General features: G+C 51.6%; 1 protein-coding gene across 1 annotated transcript in view; it reads left to right on the top strand.

Annotated features, from left to right (window-relative positions):
* The window catches only part of ALPK2 (alpha kinase 2), a 117,829-nt gene that overhangs the window by 98,318 nt on the left and 2,272 nt on the right, over positions 1–17,239 (top strand). The window contains exon 11 of the mRNA XM_027525943.1: positions 5,347–5,395. Coding sequence (XP_027381744.1) covers positions 5,347–5,395 — 49 coding nt within the window. The remainder of the gene's footprint in view (positions 1–5,346; positions 5,396–17,239) is intronic.

The following is a 17,239-nucleotide window of genomic DNA, read 5'->3' as shown; positions in this document are numbered from 1 at the left end:
GCATCTTCACCAGCAGAAAATATTAACTAATGTCTCATGAGAAACAGTGACAAAGGAGCCTGAAATGACCAAGCCAATCGAGTAACAAAGTACACTTTAATAATTCATTGCAATTATAATTATTCATAATGCCTTCCCATTACAAGAGGTAACCAAAAATTGGTGTTCTGTATCCTCAATAGGCACAAAATCAGGAATACATGTATATATGAAAATCCACACATACCAAAAGATTAATTAAAATGTAAGAATTCATTCGTAGTAGGTGAAAGGGTCTTTCACGGGGGCTTGAGATTTCAAGCTCCCCTGGTGAATTTACAACACTTTTTCCATTTATACCCACCTCTTGGGGAATGCATTTGGGGTGTGAAATGGGGACGTCATCATTAAATTTCTCACAGAGAGGCTCTGAGACAAGTTGCAGTTTGGGGTTTCCCCAAGACCACCAGCCTGCAGCTCACTGATTTTCTGGGAGGACTCATGGAACTCAGTAAGCCATTATGTTCGTGATTACGGTTTACTACAGTGAAAGGATACAGACTCAAATCAGTAAAGGGAAGAAGCGCTTGGGGAAGGGTCCAGGGGAGACCAGGTGGGAATTTCCAGGTGTCCCCTCCTGGTGGAGCCGGGGGTCAGTGCCTCTTCTTGGAGGATAGGGGTGTGCATGGAGCACTGCCATCCAGAAATGTTCAGCCGAGATTGGTTTAGGGACCCATCACTGCTTGCCCGTGGGATGACCTCAGTCTCCAGCCTCTTTGGACAGTTTAAAAAAATCATCTGGCTGCACTAGGTCTTGGTTATGCCGTGTGAGATCTAGTTCCCTGATCAGGGATTGAACCCAGGCCCCCCTGCATTGAGATCACAGAGCCTTAGCCACCGGATTACCAGGGAAGTCTCCTCTCTAACTCTTAGCTTAGTGGTTACCTCCAAAACGTTGGGCAGAAACAATTCCTTTATTTAGGCCAAGTTCATCTTCTGTTGCACACAAATGTTCGAGTGCAAATATTTGGGAGGGGACCCCAGGAAATGCTGGTAGGAGATTGAGGAAGTGTGGCAGGTGAAGAGAAAGTCAATAGGGTGCCTGATACCCAGTCACCGCTGTGTATTCCTGAAGCTGATGCCTGGTGGGAAACATCTGGGAGGCTGAGCAGGACAAGCTTCTCAGCAAAGATCACACTTGAGGAGCAGGTGTGTTTATACACCAGCTCCCCTTAGTAACCAGCAGAAGGCTGCTGCAGTGGGGGGGTGTGAACTCCCCTGGATTTGCCACCGGCACGTGGGCCAGCCCTGCTGAGCGCAGCGAGGGCATGTGACCCGAGAAAGGCTCTCAGGCTGAGAGAGGCTGGTGGAGGCACGTGAGGGCACAGCCATGTGCATGCACGCAGGGCGGGCAATGGGCTGCCACCCCAGCAGCTTTGGCCATGGGGGCCTCCCTTTTCGTTTCCAGATGACAACGCTTTAGGAAAAACCTGACCTATAACTGGGTACCTGCTAATGTCAGACATTGTCACACGCAAGGACCCCGAGCTCTGGAGCCTGGCGGTGAGGAGAGCCCCTGGCACCCCCACGTCCCACCGTGAGCGGGCCGCTCACCTTTGTGTCTCAGTCCTTTGCACAGGGGGTGGCTGTGAGGATTACGTGAGAGGAGGGCATTTAGCACAGCACTGACACAGTGTTCCCTATTTTTAAAATCTTTTGAAATAACCATAGGGATGAGAAGTTGCAAGACTGTGGAGAGGCGTCTCCAGGTATCCCTCACCCGGCTTCACCTAATGACAGCACCTTGCATAGCTATAACACGGTCGAAACCAGGAGGCTGACGTCAGCACAATGTAATAAGTCTACAGACCTAACCTGGAGTTCATCAGTTTTTGCCTGCTTCATTTTCCCCTGTTTTTGTTTCATCTTAATAGCCCTGCCAAAGAGACATCATGATCCCCATTTTACAGATGGAAAAACAGAGGCTGGGAGTTAAGGATCTAATTATGGCTGTCAATCGGCTGCTAAGAGGGGTCCCAGACTCCAACCCACTCTTTCTTTTTTTATTTTGAGTGCCAGGCATCCCTGTTTATTTTTTAAATCAAAGTAATTGCTTTACAATGCTGCTGGTGTCTGCTGGACAGCCACATGAATCCGCTCTGAGCATACGTGTGTCTCCTCCCTGTCGAGCTTTGTCCTCTGATGACGCGTGATAGTGTATCTGCGTCAACGCTGTCCTCTCAACTTGTCCCACCCTCTCCTTCCCCCGCTGCAGCACACTGTTTCTGAACCCCAAGCTCTCTCCACGAAAACTCAAATTTACAAATGTGCATGGTTTCCCAAGTATCCCTTAATGTCGAAGGCTGCTGTGAGGGGCTCCTCTGAGGCCAGCCGGAGAGGGCAGTGTTCAGACTTGCAGGGGAGGCTGACCTGCAAGCTGAAGACAGCCCTAACCACTCACTCATGAAGAGATGCTGCTGCCACGCGCCCAAAACATGGTCTTCACAGACAGCTGTTTCACCCAGACTGTCTGTGCCACTCTCAGACTCACCTGTCTTTCTCCTTCCGAGTTAACTTTGTGTCAAATACAGTTGTTACACTGAAAAGCAACACTGGGAGCCTCGTGCATGGCTAATTTTGCTTCCAGGCACTGGGCAACAGCTACAGGGGAACCTGACATCACCTTATGGTGACATGTGTGGTTTAAAGTGTTGGCACAGTGTCTCATAAGGGTGCTTTACTCTCTGCTACTGGGCAAGATTTCCATTATCTCCATTGTGGCACTAGGCAACACCTATTCTCTAAGCGAGTCCTACGTTTTATCGTTTTGCTGAGACTCTGGAATTAGGATTTAAAAAATCCCAAACAAACCCAAGCTCAATTATCGCTTTTTCTCAGACTCTTATTTTCTCCCTGGTTGCCTTCACGTGTTGATGGGATTGTGGTGAGTCCTGCAGGTTTGTGGGGTGAAAGGTGAGCCTGCCGCTGGGCCCCAAGGCCCGCACGCACTGAGACCACTGTGATTGCTAAGAAGCTGTCAGCCCGATAACCAAGGACTCAAATTCTGGGTTCTTGTGATACTGCCTTCTTCCGCCTTCCGTCGGAAACAACCCGTAGATGACTGTCATCCCCGACACGCTTTAATAGCTGCACACCATAATCCAAATTAGCGTCCTATAGAGACCCTTAATAACCTTGGTTGAATTGCTGGCAAATCATTAAGCCGAGTGAGAGGTTTCTTTTTGAAAGTCATATTCTGCTTTTCCAGTGTCGGTGACAGCTGGTAATTGTGAGATTCGAGGAAAAGCAATTTCCAAGCTCAAGGACCTTTTTGCCAAATGACTTTAAAATTGGACTTCTCTGCGACTTAGAGCTGTAATTTTTAAATACAACATTTTCTACGAAACAGAATGTCCAGAGAGGGCTTTTGCAATTCAGCGTTTTTCCTTCCCAAGTACAGTTCCTATGACAAAAACCACGTGAAGCATTTCTACGTATGTTTTCGTTGTTAACAGCTTTGAAAGCACGAGGCGCATTTTAGTGACCAGCAGTGAAAGAGGTTTTTAGAATGCTTACTGGTGCCCTCAGAGTGCTGTGTCTAACTCGGCTCCCGGGGGCCCTGCAGGAAAGCACGGCTCTTTGCTTCTGTCTGTCCGACCAGCCTGAGCAGCCACACGGCCTGTGTCTCCACCGCGGCTCAGGCAGGTGTTGCTGGATCAGAGCTCGAACCCTTTAGCCGTTGCTTTTCTGAGCCTCAGGGAGCAGTACTCCTCGGAACGGAGACCGTGGAACTAGGTTGCCATCCGGCCTGACCCTCAGGGTCGGCTTTTGCTGGGAATGTTGGTTCCCCTAGCCACAGCCTGGCCTGGCCGGGACGAGTCAGGGGCGAGATACGAGAAGGCGAGACCCAGGTGGCGTGGCACCATGGAGCCCACGTGTGCATGCCAAGTCGCTTCAGTCATGCCCGACTCTGCAACCCTGTGGACTGTAACCCTCCAGCGTCCGTGGACCCCATGCCCTGCTGTAAAGGACCTGCCATCAGGCGGCGTGGGTGAGATTACAGCAGAGGTCCATGGAGCTGGAGCTGTGCCCACAGCCACCACCCTACAGAGGAAGGAACAGAGCTGGTGTCTGGTCTGGAAAGGAGATTCTGGAAAGGCCGTAGGTCACCCACACTCTGGGCATCAGAGAGGACTGCCTTCCAGACAAGATGGTGCTTGAGAGAGAGGCACCCCCTGCCACCCCGCCCCATGGAAGGTGGAAATCTTGCTGTCTTCCTCCTCGCAACATAACAGGACTTACATTCTGTTTGAATCCCCGGTTCCTGAGCCATTGTCCCAGCTGCCCCTGCTGGGGGTTGGGGGAGAGGAAGAAGGTTCCTGTATGTTTAGGATTCTAACAAGGATGCCCAGAGCTCTTCACTGACCCAGGGTGGGATGCTCAGAGCTGTGGTGTTGGTTTGCTGCGCCACCGGCCCCCCCCCCGCCCCGCCCAACTTCTGATGCTTTAATGCAGCGGTCCCCAACCTTTTTGGCACCAGGAACCAATTTCATGGAAGACTGTTTCTCCATGGACCAGGGGTTGTGGGGGTGGGCGTTGGTTTCAGGATGATTCAGGTGCATTATATTTGTTGTGCACTTTATTTCTGATCTAATGCCACCGCTGATCTGACAGCAGGTGCTGGTCCGTGGCCTGGAGGTTGGGGACCCCTGGCTGAATGGATAGAAGCTAGGATAAGCATCAAAGGGTTAGACCATGGGCGACACATGTCTGCATCTCCAGTCCAGTGGCTGGAAAGTATACATATAACTCAAGAGGTTTTCCCTGGATCTAGAGCCGGCCCAGATAAACCTTCGATCCTGAATCAGACGCTGTCTTTATGGAGATGGGAGGGTGTAGGTCTGGAGCCTGGCCTTGAACTGAACAGATGCCGGTCTTGAACCCTCTCACTGTTGAACTTGGTCGGCCCAGGCCACACCCAGCCCACTTCCTGTTGGACAAGGGCTTCCACGCTTATTGAAGAGCACGGAATAGACCTAGGCCCACAGCAGAGTGTCTCTGGGGAGAGATCTCCGGGGCCGGTGCCGGGCCCCTGCTCCAGTAGAGGGGTGGGCCAGGCAGGCAGAGGACAGCGTCCCTGGGCGCATGCTTCAGCTGGCTGCCCCCACAGCCCACCTTCCCTATTGTGGCCCCATAGGCTGGAGGCATATCTGGGATGCTGTCTGCTGCTGCTGAGGGAAACAAGGGAAGCGTTTCTGCAGGAAGGGACAAGACGGGGCTGGGATGGCCCCTCCCCGTGAAGGCGTGGTCCCTCTCTTCCGAGGAGCCCCGGGTAACATGTGCTGTCTTTGCTCTCTCTTCCTGTAGGTGTAGGCATGAAGTTAACTGACGTTGGCATAGCAACAGAGGCTAAAGGGTGAGTAGAAAAAAAAAATCTAGTGCCTGTCACTCAACTCTGGGTTTCCAAACACCTTCCGGCAGAAGTGATTTTGTGTCCCAACTGTGGACGACAGATGCTCGTGGGATAAATTCAGTTCACTTCTCTCACTTACCTAAAATATTTATGGACTTCATTCTCCCAAGGAGACTCATGTGGTTTCCTAACTTTGAAACAAATAAGAACTCTGAATATATTTCAAAATTAATGATCCACAGGAGTGCCATGGGCGGAGGGGAACGCCAGCATTATTGGGAATTTTTTTCACTAGGAATATTCCATTTTTCCACACTTAATATTTTGACTGTTGGCTTATTTTAAAAATTTGTGCAATTGAGTGCAGTGAATTCAACTTGTATATTTTTAATGTATTTTCCCTGCGTGTGTGCTAAGTTGCTTCAGTCATGTCCAACTCTTTGCAACCCTATGGACCAAAGCCTGCCAGGCTCCTCTGTCCACGGGATTCTCCAGGCAAGAATACTGGAGTGAGTTGCCATGCCCTCCTCCAGGGGATCTTCCCGACCCAGGGATGGAACCCGCATCTCTTATGTCTCCTGTATTGGCAGGCGGGTTCTTTACCACTAGCGCCTCCTGGGAAACCCGTATTTTTCCCTGTACTCTGCACCAAATACTTAGTATTTTAGGCAGCGCCCAAACTCCCATGGTTGATTAAAGGGCAGATGACTATGGAAGGGCTATGATTGATGACTCTGGTTGTTATCAATGGTGTTATTTCCTAACTTCGGGTATCGCTTTGCTTACTATGGGGTGAGCAGTGCCCAGGTGGCCCTAAGATCATGTTTTACTGGGGTGTCTCTTGAAAAAACGGTCTCTTTTCTCTGCTTTGCTTGACCACCAGTAAGGAGAAAGCTGTCTATCTGTGCTCCTTTGTGAAAATAGAACTCTGGGTTGGAACTGCCGGGCTTTCTCCCACTGCTGATGTCCCCGTGGACTAGGATTATTTGTAAGAAGGGGGAAATGGGGTGGGGGCAAGTGAGTTTTAGGGGTGGCTTGTGTTTTACAATGGAGCCTCTTCTATGGTTCGGGCATGACGAAGCTGACAGATCAGGAGATAGTCGCCACTGAAAAGAGTTTGTTACTCAGTTCCTAAGAGGAAGGGGCTTGCCAGACCATGGCGGGGAGCACCACAGGGAGGCCCCAGGGTCAGTCAGGCAGAAGGAGGGGAGGGGAAAACCTGGGCGAGAGCTTGGAATTGAGTCGTCTGTAAGTTTCCGGGAGGCTCTGGGGTGTGGGGCTGAGTGGCGCTGTCCGCTGCCTGCCCTGTGGTGACTGGGGCAGGGGGCCCAGAGTGTGAGACCCGGTAGAGTGGATGGTGGGAGTGGGCTGCAGGTTGGTTAGCTGGCCTATGCGAGGCGTTCTAGAAGGCCAGTCGTTGTCTCTAGGAATTGGCTGACCCTGGCAGGGGGAGCCGCCCCTGCCTGCAAAGCTGCAGATCTCAAAGCATTAGAAACACACACGATAGAACAGCATGATTGGCATAGCTCAGTCTCCTACAGCTGGGAGCAACGTGTTTACTTGGGCTTTCTGGTGATTTCAGACCACTGACATCGGCAGTCCTTTAACAAATACAATTTTCAATTAGTATATGAAGGATGGAGAGAAGAAGGGATTTGCGAAAAGTAGAAAGGGGAACACTCTTCTAACCTCCAGATCAACAACTCTGCTTCATGAAGTTCTCAGCAACCACGCAGAAGCTTTTAATCTGGCTTTAGAACGAAGATGCAGCTTGACCATGTCCCTGCTCAGGATAATAGCTTTTTGCGGTAGAACGATCTCCATGCTGCACCCCCGCTGCTGACCAGAGCCGTGTCTACGAGTCAGGGATGTGGGTCCTGGCCGTGGGCTTGTCAAGAGCGTATGTCGTGGGGGGTGGGTATGATGTAGTGAGGGCAGGGATTTTTTTTTTTTTAAAGACTTGGGTTCAGCTCTTGGTCCTGCCACCTACTTCTGATTCTCCTGTTGGTAACCTTGCTTCTTGGCGTCATAGACATTTGGCCCACATGATGGAAGGGGCAACAGGGCATCTTGGTTTGCCCAGGACAGTATCGTTTCATGCCTGCCATCCTTGCATCCTGTCTAGTTATTTGTCCTGAGCAAGTTTCCCCGCTTAGAAAATGTGTGGTGCCCCTATTTATTTATTTATTTATTTACAAAGAGATTTTCCTGGACCTCAGAAGAATTTCCCAAGTTAGAGCTTTCCTTCACAGGCATCATGTCCTTTGTAGGATATGGCAGATCCAGGCGTCACACAGACCTGCTTTGAGTGCCGGGTTCTTGTCTCACCGGCTCTGTGGACTTGAGCCCTGACGTTCTCAAAGCCACTGAGGCACAGATGGGGACCCAGGCTGGTCCTGAGAATCCCCCAGCTCATCTGCATCCCGTCCCTGAGGCTCAGCACGTGCTTGATAAACACTGGCCTCCTTCCTCGGCTCATGCCCCAGCCTGACTTAAGAGTAGGCGAATTCCATACCATTATTTGGAGCCACTTTCCATGAAAACAAAGCAGAAACCTGCCCAAGAAGTTTCAAAGACTAAGACAAGCGTAAGAGTGATGATTTAAGATGTCTTTTAAAAAGCATGTTAACAACTTCCAGGAACCTGGACCATATTTTTTTTTTTCTCGTAATTTAAAAAAGAAATCCAATCCCTTTGGTTTTGTTCTCAGCTCTAATGTGACTTATCTGGCCTGGGACAGCTGCCCAGCACCCATTAGAGCCGAGAGCTGGCACCCAGTGCAAAACGTTGTCTCCTAAGTGTTACTTATTGCCTCCTCCCTGAAAAGGGGGTGGGAGAGAAGGGAATTCTGAAATGTCTGAGAAATATTAGCTATTAGGGGTATTAGATCATCTTGTCCATTGTGTCTTTAAAAACCTTTTATTTAAACTTTTGCAGTCACTTTTTTTTTTCTCTCTAAAGAAATGTTTCTTAGCTCAGCTTGAAAAAACTAACAAAAGAGGAATCTTCTCTGATCAGAGTACAAGGCGTAGGGTTTGGGAGGTCTCTTTGGAGGTCCCTGGGGGCTGTGTCCATCCCGTCTTCTTTCTTCCCAAGGACAGAGCAGGAGGTGCAGGGAAAGGGGGCCGCCTGATCACAGGCTGCAAGGGGTCCCTAGGGCCAGGAGGCAAGATTCTGCTGAAGGAACTCAAGGAAAAGTCAGAGCTGCAGAAGGAAGTCTGGGCAGTCAATGCGAGAGATTTGGGGAAGGGTTTCAAGCACAAAGACAGCGTAAACAGACAGGAGACATGTGGGGACGTGTGGGACACAATCTCGAACGGGGGAGAGAAAGGCTGGGGAGCCTGGCGGGTGTCAGAGGCTCCAGAGAGCAGGAGACGTGGCCAGGCATCTTCTCTTTATTCTTAGCAAGCCCCCAGGGCTGGCTTCCTGCATCCGTGCAGGAGACGGCCAGTTGGCCTGCTCTACTGAAGCCTGGGGACAGGCACCCCTACCCTGAGAAGCAGTGCTCCGTGTGGGCATCATTACATGTGTTCTTTTAATCACGTTGAAAAGAACACCAGGCTGCCAGGAGGTGTGAAACTATTTTAAGATCGCTTATAATATTACAAAAGAAAATAGGGGACCATCATGACTTATTCCAATGCGACTTTACCTGGTGGTATGATCCTTAACACTGAAGCGTGGCATATTCTGGAATACTTCATACCCCCACACTCCTTCAGCAATGTTGAGTACCAAAACTTCATGTCACAACGTGTGGCAAGTCGGATTGCTTCAACATCTAGTAATCCATCTTCTAGGAAGACCAGAGATACTAACCCCACTGTCGAACATATTTCTGATTTGAAAATTGCCCAGCCATTTAGAGTTCTCTGAAGGGCGAGAAGGAAAAATGCCTAATTCCGTAATATAAGACTCGGAAATTTAACCTAATCAAATCAAAGTCGGTGTAAACCAACACCTGTTGGGAACAGAGCCACAGCTGTCTCAGTGGGTCCTGCAAACGCACACCTGGCCTGGTCCGCCCAGTTTCTGGGGAGAAGGCAATATTGCCGTCCAGCCAGCAGAGGGCGTCAGAGCCAAGCTTTTGTCCTCTGTAATCTCTGCCCCAAAGTCCGCTTCATGTTGGTGAAAGACAAAGAAAAGTACCCTGGACAGATTTATTCGGAGGCAGTGAGCCTTGAATTAAACTAGGGTCACTATAAATAGGCACAGACAACTCCCTCTCTGTGGCCACCAGGCTGTCGGCCAGTGTCAGGCCCACAGGATCGTAGCGTGTGTCAGAGTCCCTGACCCGGGAGCCAGGGCTGGGCAGAATCATGAACGGCTCGTTCTTGCAGAGGGGCAGCCGTGGGGGGACAAGGCCCCCGAATCACGGCGGACACACCGTGAGGGCAGTTCCCTTAGGGAACCAGGCCCTCCTGGTGTCAGTGTGACGCCCCATGAGCCTGAAAAATCAGCACAGACTCCTGCACTCAGTCAGCTGAGTTCCAGAAAAAGCACTCTGCCCTCCAGCTAAGAGCAGCCCCTGGGGAGCCCTGCATTGGGGGTGGTGCCACCTGCGGGTGCTGAACCCAGACTGAATCCCGAGACACCCTGGTGCCTGGGGAGGAAGGGCTGAAATGAACTTGTGGGCGGAAGGAGGTGGGCTCTGATACTGGAGAAACGCTTAGAACAGGCTTGAGGGTGTGGTCACGTGTGCTGCATATGTGTGTGTGTGTGTGTGTGTGTGCTCATCATGTGCTGCATATATGTGTGTGTGTGGTGACTCTGGGCAGACTCTTTAATACAACGCGTGAGTCTGCCAGGAGGGGAGGAACAACGGGCTCAGGTCAGACTCCCCTGACCTCTCGGTGCTCTGCGCAGCAGGCCGCGTTGCTGTAGATCCCGGCATTCTAGCAGACTCCCCGGTGCCAGGCTTCAGAGGACCAGCCTCCCAGGCCTAAGGGGCCTGATAAAGGCGCTTTCACACGCCCTGGATACCAGACACCTGCTGTCGGGTCCTGCCACCATGGTCTCCTTCTCTGGAAAGCAGCCTGAATCCCGTCTCAAATCCGATCAAGCCCTTATGTAGCAGAGCTAGGTGGCCAGCGTCTGACCTATTTGGCCAGTCCTTGCCATCAAGGTGGCCTGGAGGCCCGACAGGAACACCTATTTTCACAATTTTTTTTTTGCCAGTGTCAGCACGAGCAGTGCTCCTAGTGTGTGTTGAGAGTCTCCTGGGCTGAGAAGTCAGCTAGGAGGACCTAGCATCCACAGAGAGGCAATAACGTTGGCAGTCCAGCAGCCTCCCCCCAAAACCTTGTAAAGGACCACGGAGTGACTGGAATTGGAGCAGAGGGCTCCTCCCACTCCCCGGCTCTGCTCGCTAGTTACCCCACTGCCCGCTCCCCCAACTGAGGACCGGAGGAGCACAGCCAGGCTCCTCGTCATTTCCAGATGCAAAGACAAGTCTGCACGGAAAGATCTGGAGAGATTGGACTTGAGATCACCCCCGCAGATCAGTGGGGGATGCTTGTGATGAACAAGGAGGAGGTGATGGCTAAGAGAGCTGGGGTCACAGTGCCTGGGCCAGTAGGGCTGGGTGAAGACCAGGACTGTCTGGAAGGAACTCCCGGTGTCTCCTGAAAGGTCTAAGCAAACAGCAGTGATGCGGCTCCAGTTTCGGGGGGTGGAGGAGGGAGCTGCCTTTGGAAAGAGGCATGGGGTGTGAGTGGGTCTGAAGGCCTCAGGGAAGGCGCCTGGAGGTGGGGGGAGCGAGTTGCAGAACGCGGGCCGAGCAGAGGACGCGGGGAGGAGAGGATCCCCACCCTGGAGGGCTCCAGGGCCTGCCCCACGAAGCCCTTCCGCACAGGCACCTCGTGAGCGCGGCTGCTTGCCGGCCCCACCAGCAGCGGAGAACCAGATGGGGGGTGGCTGTAGCCCCCTTTCCCCTCTGCGCGTTCGGCTTTCCCCCTAGCCGGGGTTGGGTGTCAGGGGAGACAGTGCCCAGGCTGGTTTCCATGGAGGCAGCATGGCTCTTGCTCCAGCAGCGGCCCGAGGGAGGCTGTGGAGGCGCCAGAAGGGCAGCAGGCACGCGGGGCAGCCCCTAGGAAAGCAGCCGGCCTGTGTTCCCAGGGGCGCGGGGCCTTCCCGTCTGTGTGGCCGTGAGCTCAGGGACAGCTCGGAGGCCATGGGAGGCCCCGGGCCCACGAGAAGCAGGAATGACCCCCGGAGGCTCTGACAGGCGGGGGACTGGGTGGCTGGACGAGGTGTTTGTGGGGGTGGGTGCTGAGGTCTGGAGGAAAGAGGGCAGCTTGGAGACCAGTGCAGAATGCAACGCCTGGGAAACGGTTCGGCTCTGTTACACGTGGGTGTGCGCTGTGCTTAGTCGCTCAGTTGTGTCCGACTCTTTGTGACCCCATGGATTATAGCCCACCAGGCTCCTCTGTCCGTGGGATTCTCCAGGCAAGAATACTGGAGTGGGTTGCCATGCCCTCCTCCAGGGGATCTTCCAGACCCAGGGATGGAACCCAGGTCTCCTGCATTGCAGGTAGATTCTTTACCGTCTGAGCCACCAGGGAAGCCCAAGAAAACCGGAGTGGGGAGCCTTTCCCTTCTCCAGGGGATCTTCTCGACCCAGGGATCGAACCCCAGTCTCCCACATTGCAGGCTGATTCTTTACCAGCTGAGCCACCCATCCGCACCCTCAAAGAAACCAGGAGTTTTACAGCAGCGTTTTTCACAGATTGCCATTGTCAAATAATTTGGGGAAACCCCGACTTGGATAAATAAAGGTAGTTTCTTTAGTGTGAGACTTCCTTCACAGAGTCTTTAAAGAGCTGATGTGTAGTTCGAGTGCCCAAGGAGGCAAGGGGAGCGATTATATGGCATTTTTCATAATATTTACACCACAGATTTTTTTTAAAGCATCTTGTGAGACTCTAGGAACATACTTTGGGAAGCACTGACTACTCACAGGATGAAAAAGGTATTGTGGCTTATGACCTTCTACGAGTGGCTTCTGGCCTCAAATCTCCGTAGGATGGCTGCTTTTGCTCAGAACATTCTCTGAACTTTCACCCATCCCCTCGCCAGATAAGGCCAGAGCTGTTAGTCCTCCGCGACAGGCTTAGGACCCACCAGGCAATGGAGGGAAAATCATATCCCTGCCTTACGTAGCCCTGTATCACAGCATAATATTTTTTTATTTGTTCACACTTCCGTTTCCTATGCAAAATAGCCAGCTTTCTGGAAAAGAGCCGCGACCCTTTATTTAATCCTGTTTAACCCCTGCAGTGTCTGCCATGCAGCTGTTGCCCAGTGAAGAAGCACAGGAACACTTATGAAGACACGGAGGGTGTTGATGGAGCAGCGGGCATCGCTAGGTGGTTCCCGTGGGCGCCCCCTGGTGTCCCTCCTTTTACCCGCGGGCGACAGTCTGTTCTGCCTGTTTGTACACCCAGCCCTGGTTTCATTGCACACACAGACGCTCCCCTGCCTCCAACTGGGGTTTATTTCAGTTCTCTCCCTACATCCTCAGCCTGCGTGTCATGTCCTCCTGCTGCTGCTAAGTCGCTTCAGTCATGTCCGACTCTGTGCGACCCCATAGACAGCAGCCCGCCAGGCTCCTCTGTCCACGGGATTCTCCAAGCAAGAGCACTGGAGCGGGGTGCCGTTTCCTTCTCCATCATGTCCTCCTAGCTGTTCCTTAAAAATTAAACCCTTCTTCAGAAAGGCTCTCAAACTAAAGCCTCTGTTATAAATAGCTCTGGCTGGCTTCTAAATGGGTTACCAACCTGTGGGAATTCTCTGTAGGTTTTTCTTGTCTCGCCAAATCGTCTTTAGACGAGTCCTTTATTAAGCCCGACAAGAACCTTGATTTCTTTCCTGCAGCCAGGGGTGGCGGTTTCTGCAGCTTGGCTCCACCCCTCTCCTGTCTCCAGGCGTCTGGAGGCAGAAAATTGCACAGGGAAGTCCTGCTAAGTTGGAGGAGAAGCCGGCTCTGCTGTCAACTTGGTATGAGCCTGGAAGGCTGCACCATCCATAATCAACATGAGAGGAAAGAGGAATTGTTTTTAAGCAGGAAGTCAGCCTAGCATGATTCCCACGCATAGGAAGTGTTGAGCTAATCTGTGTAACACTCAACAAAATGCTAGCCGAGCAAATCCCACAAGCTGTCAGGAGGATCAGGCACCATGATCAAGTTGGGGTCACTCCAGGGTCACAAGCATGACTCAACATATGCAAACGAATCAGTGTCAGACAAAAGACACGCGATCATAGATGCAGAAAAAGCATTGGATAAAATTCGGTATCCTTCATGATTAAAAAGAAACTCTTGCCAAAGTGGGTGTCCAGGGAACACAGCTCAACATGGTAAGAGCCCTTCATGACAGACCCACGGCCAACACATTACTAAATGGTGAAGCGCGGGATAAGGCTGTGTGGGGTACAGGCAGGACACAGAAATAAACAGCTTCCTAGCTCCTCTGGAAGTGGGTCATGACAGTAATGTTTATGAGGAAATGTCAGGAATGAAATGTCAGGAGTGAAAGAGGTCGGTTCCGATTTAAAGACGTTTCTGAAGTTGAGGACGACAAGAGACCATCCGCGCCTTAGTTGATCTCCTTGCTCCTCCACAGGAACCAATGGCATCAGTGGGAGCTCAGAGCTGCATTAATAGATACACAGGATTTCGGACCCCACCCCAGGCCTACTGAATCCAAACCAGCACGTGAACACGGCCCTCGAGTGATCTTTATGCCCCACTTCCGTCCAAGGGGCAAGATATTTAAGAAAAGACTCTATCGGATGGTGTTCAGCAGCATAAATTAATAGTTCCATGCCTGGAGATCATGAGAGAAGATGGATGAGTTAAAGTGACGGACTAGAAAATTATACTGATTTGAGGATAAGGATAAAAAAGATTCAGTTAATAAAATGCAATAGGACTAAGGTGTCTAAAAGTAGAAATGAGTGAGAGAGTTCTCAAATGCAGGTGGTTATTGTTTCCTTTGTGTTAGATTCTTTGGCTTCTGTAACGAGTCAACCACACACCAGGGAGCTTAAAACAATAGAAATGCATCCTTTCCCGGCTCTGAAGGCTGAAAGCTGAGAATCGGGGCGTCGGCAGCACTGGTTTCTCCGGAGCCCTGAGGGAGTGTCCCCTCCTCTCTCCTTGGTCCAGAGTCTTGCTGTCCTTGGCATCCCTTGGCTTGTAGACGTGCGGCCCCCACCTCTGCCTGCCTTGTCCCTTCCTGCTCTCCCAGTGTGTCTCTATCTTCTCAGTAGACACCAGGAATATTGGATCAAGGTCCCGCTCTTCCCCAGAATGACCTTATCTTAATGGCATCTGCGATGCCACTGTTTCTGAATAAAGCTCCATCCTGAGGTTCTAGGAAGGACATGACCTTGGGGGATACTGTTTATCCCACTACATCCACCCAGTAAGAACAGCAGTGGCGAGTGTCTGCCCCGGGGACCTGACAGGGGAGCTGTCGTGATGAGAGAGGTGTGGCCCCCCAGTGCTGAGGGGGGCATTTGGCACACGTGGCCTGCCAGGTGGACCCCAAGCAGAAGAGCCTGTACTTCCTACCTCCTGGGTGTATAGCTCCTTGCAGTGATTGAACTCGTGTCCTTTGAAAAACTCTGGGTTCAGCAGTCTAAAAACACAAAGAATGTGGCCCTATTTTTCCCCTAAGCAACTAAGTCTTATTTATTTTTTTTATTTTGCTTATTTTTCTCATAAAAAACTACGTCTGAGAGAATAAGAGGTCAAATAGAAGCCCAGCGTCCCTGGCTGAAATAGAGACCAAATTGTGAAAGGAGACACGGTTTTAATCCTGCAGATGCTAGGCAGCAAAAATAGATGAACTGAGATGGCTAGGGGTGGGACATCCTCTATTACCCGGGAGGCCCAGGTGGGGGTCCAAAATTAGGTGGAGAGAGAATGGGAAGTTTAGCAATGCGATCTGGAGATGCCCTGGGCTGAGGTCAGTTAGCTCTGAGGATGGGGCCAGCATCCATTCATCCGTCCCCTGGACCTTTATTGGAAAGCCTCCACTGGACAGGTACTCTGAGCATAAACTAGTGTCCTGGGAGAGATCAGAGTCTGTACACAGAAAGGTGTACCCTGAATTCTGAGAACTGGTTGTAGTTCTCACAGAGATAGAAGGAAAATTTGGAGAGATGTCGTCTCATGGTGTCAGAGGGCCAGGGAGGCTCCACAGACATGCAGTCAAGCTGGGGCTTGAAAGGATCTGGGGGCTGAGTAAGGGGCTCTTTGGTTGAGCAAAGCTGTTTTCACTCTAGAGTCGTGCCCTGCCTGCACGTGGCCTTCTGCAAATAAAATCAGCCTCTGTCTCTGCTTCCTACTCCAACTTTCCCCGAGGACTCTAAAGAAGGTTAGACATTCCTGGGAAGATAGCTGGGCTCCCAGGGGCTACTCTAGAAGGCCGACAGAGCCGGGCTGCCCAGAAGTGCAGCTCCTTTGTTCAGACTCAGCCGTCTCCCATTTCAGAGGTGGGAACCCCTATGTAGCTGTAAGGGCTTGCTCGTTACACAGCATCACACACGTGGCTGCCAGGGTGGGCTGAAGCGACTAGCGAATTCTCTGGGAGGTCACGGTATGAATTAGTGATTCTTCTCTGCAGAGAGTAGGTGTTGTCAGTGTTTACAAGCAAGCCTCGAGACAGCCTTAGACAGATGGCTGCGACTTGTTTCCAACGTGCTTAACGAGGGAAGCTGCCCTTGGCTTTGATCATCCCAGTTTGGGAAGCTCAGTTTATCAGCATGAGACAAGCATCCCATCTGACAGTCACAGGTCCAGGGGGCCTTGCGTCCCTCCAGGGGATGGATGTTCAGGCGCCGTGGAAACTCAGGCCGGATGACATGGTTGGCAGTGGCATTTTTTTTTCCTACCCGGCTAGAGTCAGCACCTGTCTTGGGCTGACTTTTCTTCCAATGGAGGAGCTTGGCTTTTAAAAACTGAGTCATTTGTCACAAGAAAATAGACTGTGGGCCCCCAGGGAGGCGGGGAAGAACCGGTCTCCCCACAGGGAAGAAGAAGGGGCAGGCTGGATGGAACGACTCACTGATGCTTCAGCTTCAGAAATAAAAAGAAACCTCTCATGCCCCGAACAGCTTAAAACCCAGCTTGGATGTCCTGGGGAAGAACGCACCATCCCAGCCCATTCATTTCACGTTTGTTGCCCTTTATGGTTTCTGCCCGCAAATGAAGGAGGCCCAGCTTCTTGAATCGTATTAGCTACAGACTCAGCACGAAGCCAGCCCTTGCAGGCTTCCTTCTGCCGATCTGTGTTTGGCCCGATTAATCAAACTCGGCCAGAACTCACTCACACCCAGCAGGACCAGTTCCCTAGGCAGGCAGCCTGTGCAGTTGTGCAAGTCCCCACACTCAGAGGGGCGCCGAGCTTCATTTAACACACATTCCGCTGTTGCCATCTTCAAAGTCTTAATTACTGCCCAGGGAACCCGTGTTCTCAGTTTGTGCTGGGCCCTGCAAATTGTCGATGGTCTGCTATGCCACCCACGCCCCTGCCTCCCTCAGCAAATCTCAGATCTTTCCATCTCAGCTCCAGCATCGCCTCCACACAAAGCCCCCACCAGCTGCACCAGTTAGAACACTGACAATTATAACACAGCCTGGCCGCCATCAATGGAATAGCATCCTCTCATGTCATGCACTGCCCTGGGTGGTTTGTGTGGATTTTCTCCTTTCGTCCTCCTCTCAGCAGCCCTTCAGCCCACTTTCTTGCTGGATCTTCGGGGTCTGTGGGGGCCTGGGGACTTGTCCATCCAGGAGGACACTCACCCCCCACGATCGAGTTGTGAGAGCATAGTCTT

This window comes from Bos indicus x Bos taurus, chromosome 24 (assembly GCF_003369695.1).
Source record: "Bos indicus x Bos taurus breed Angus x Brahman F1 hybrid chromosome 24, Bos_hybrid_MaternalHap_v2.0, whole genome shotgun sequence".
NCBI classification, from domain to species: Eukaryota; Metazoa; Chordata; class Mammalia; order Artiodactyla; family Bovidae; genus Bos; species Bos indicus x Bos taurus.
This window is presented reverse-complemented; position numbering and strand designations above follow the sequence as displayed.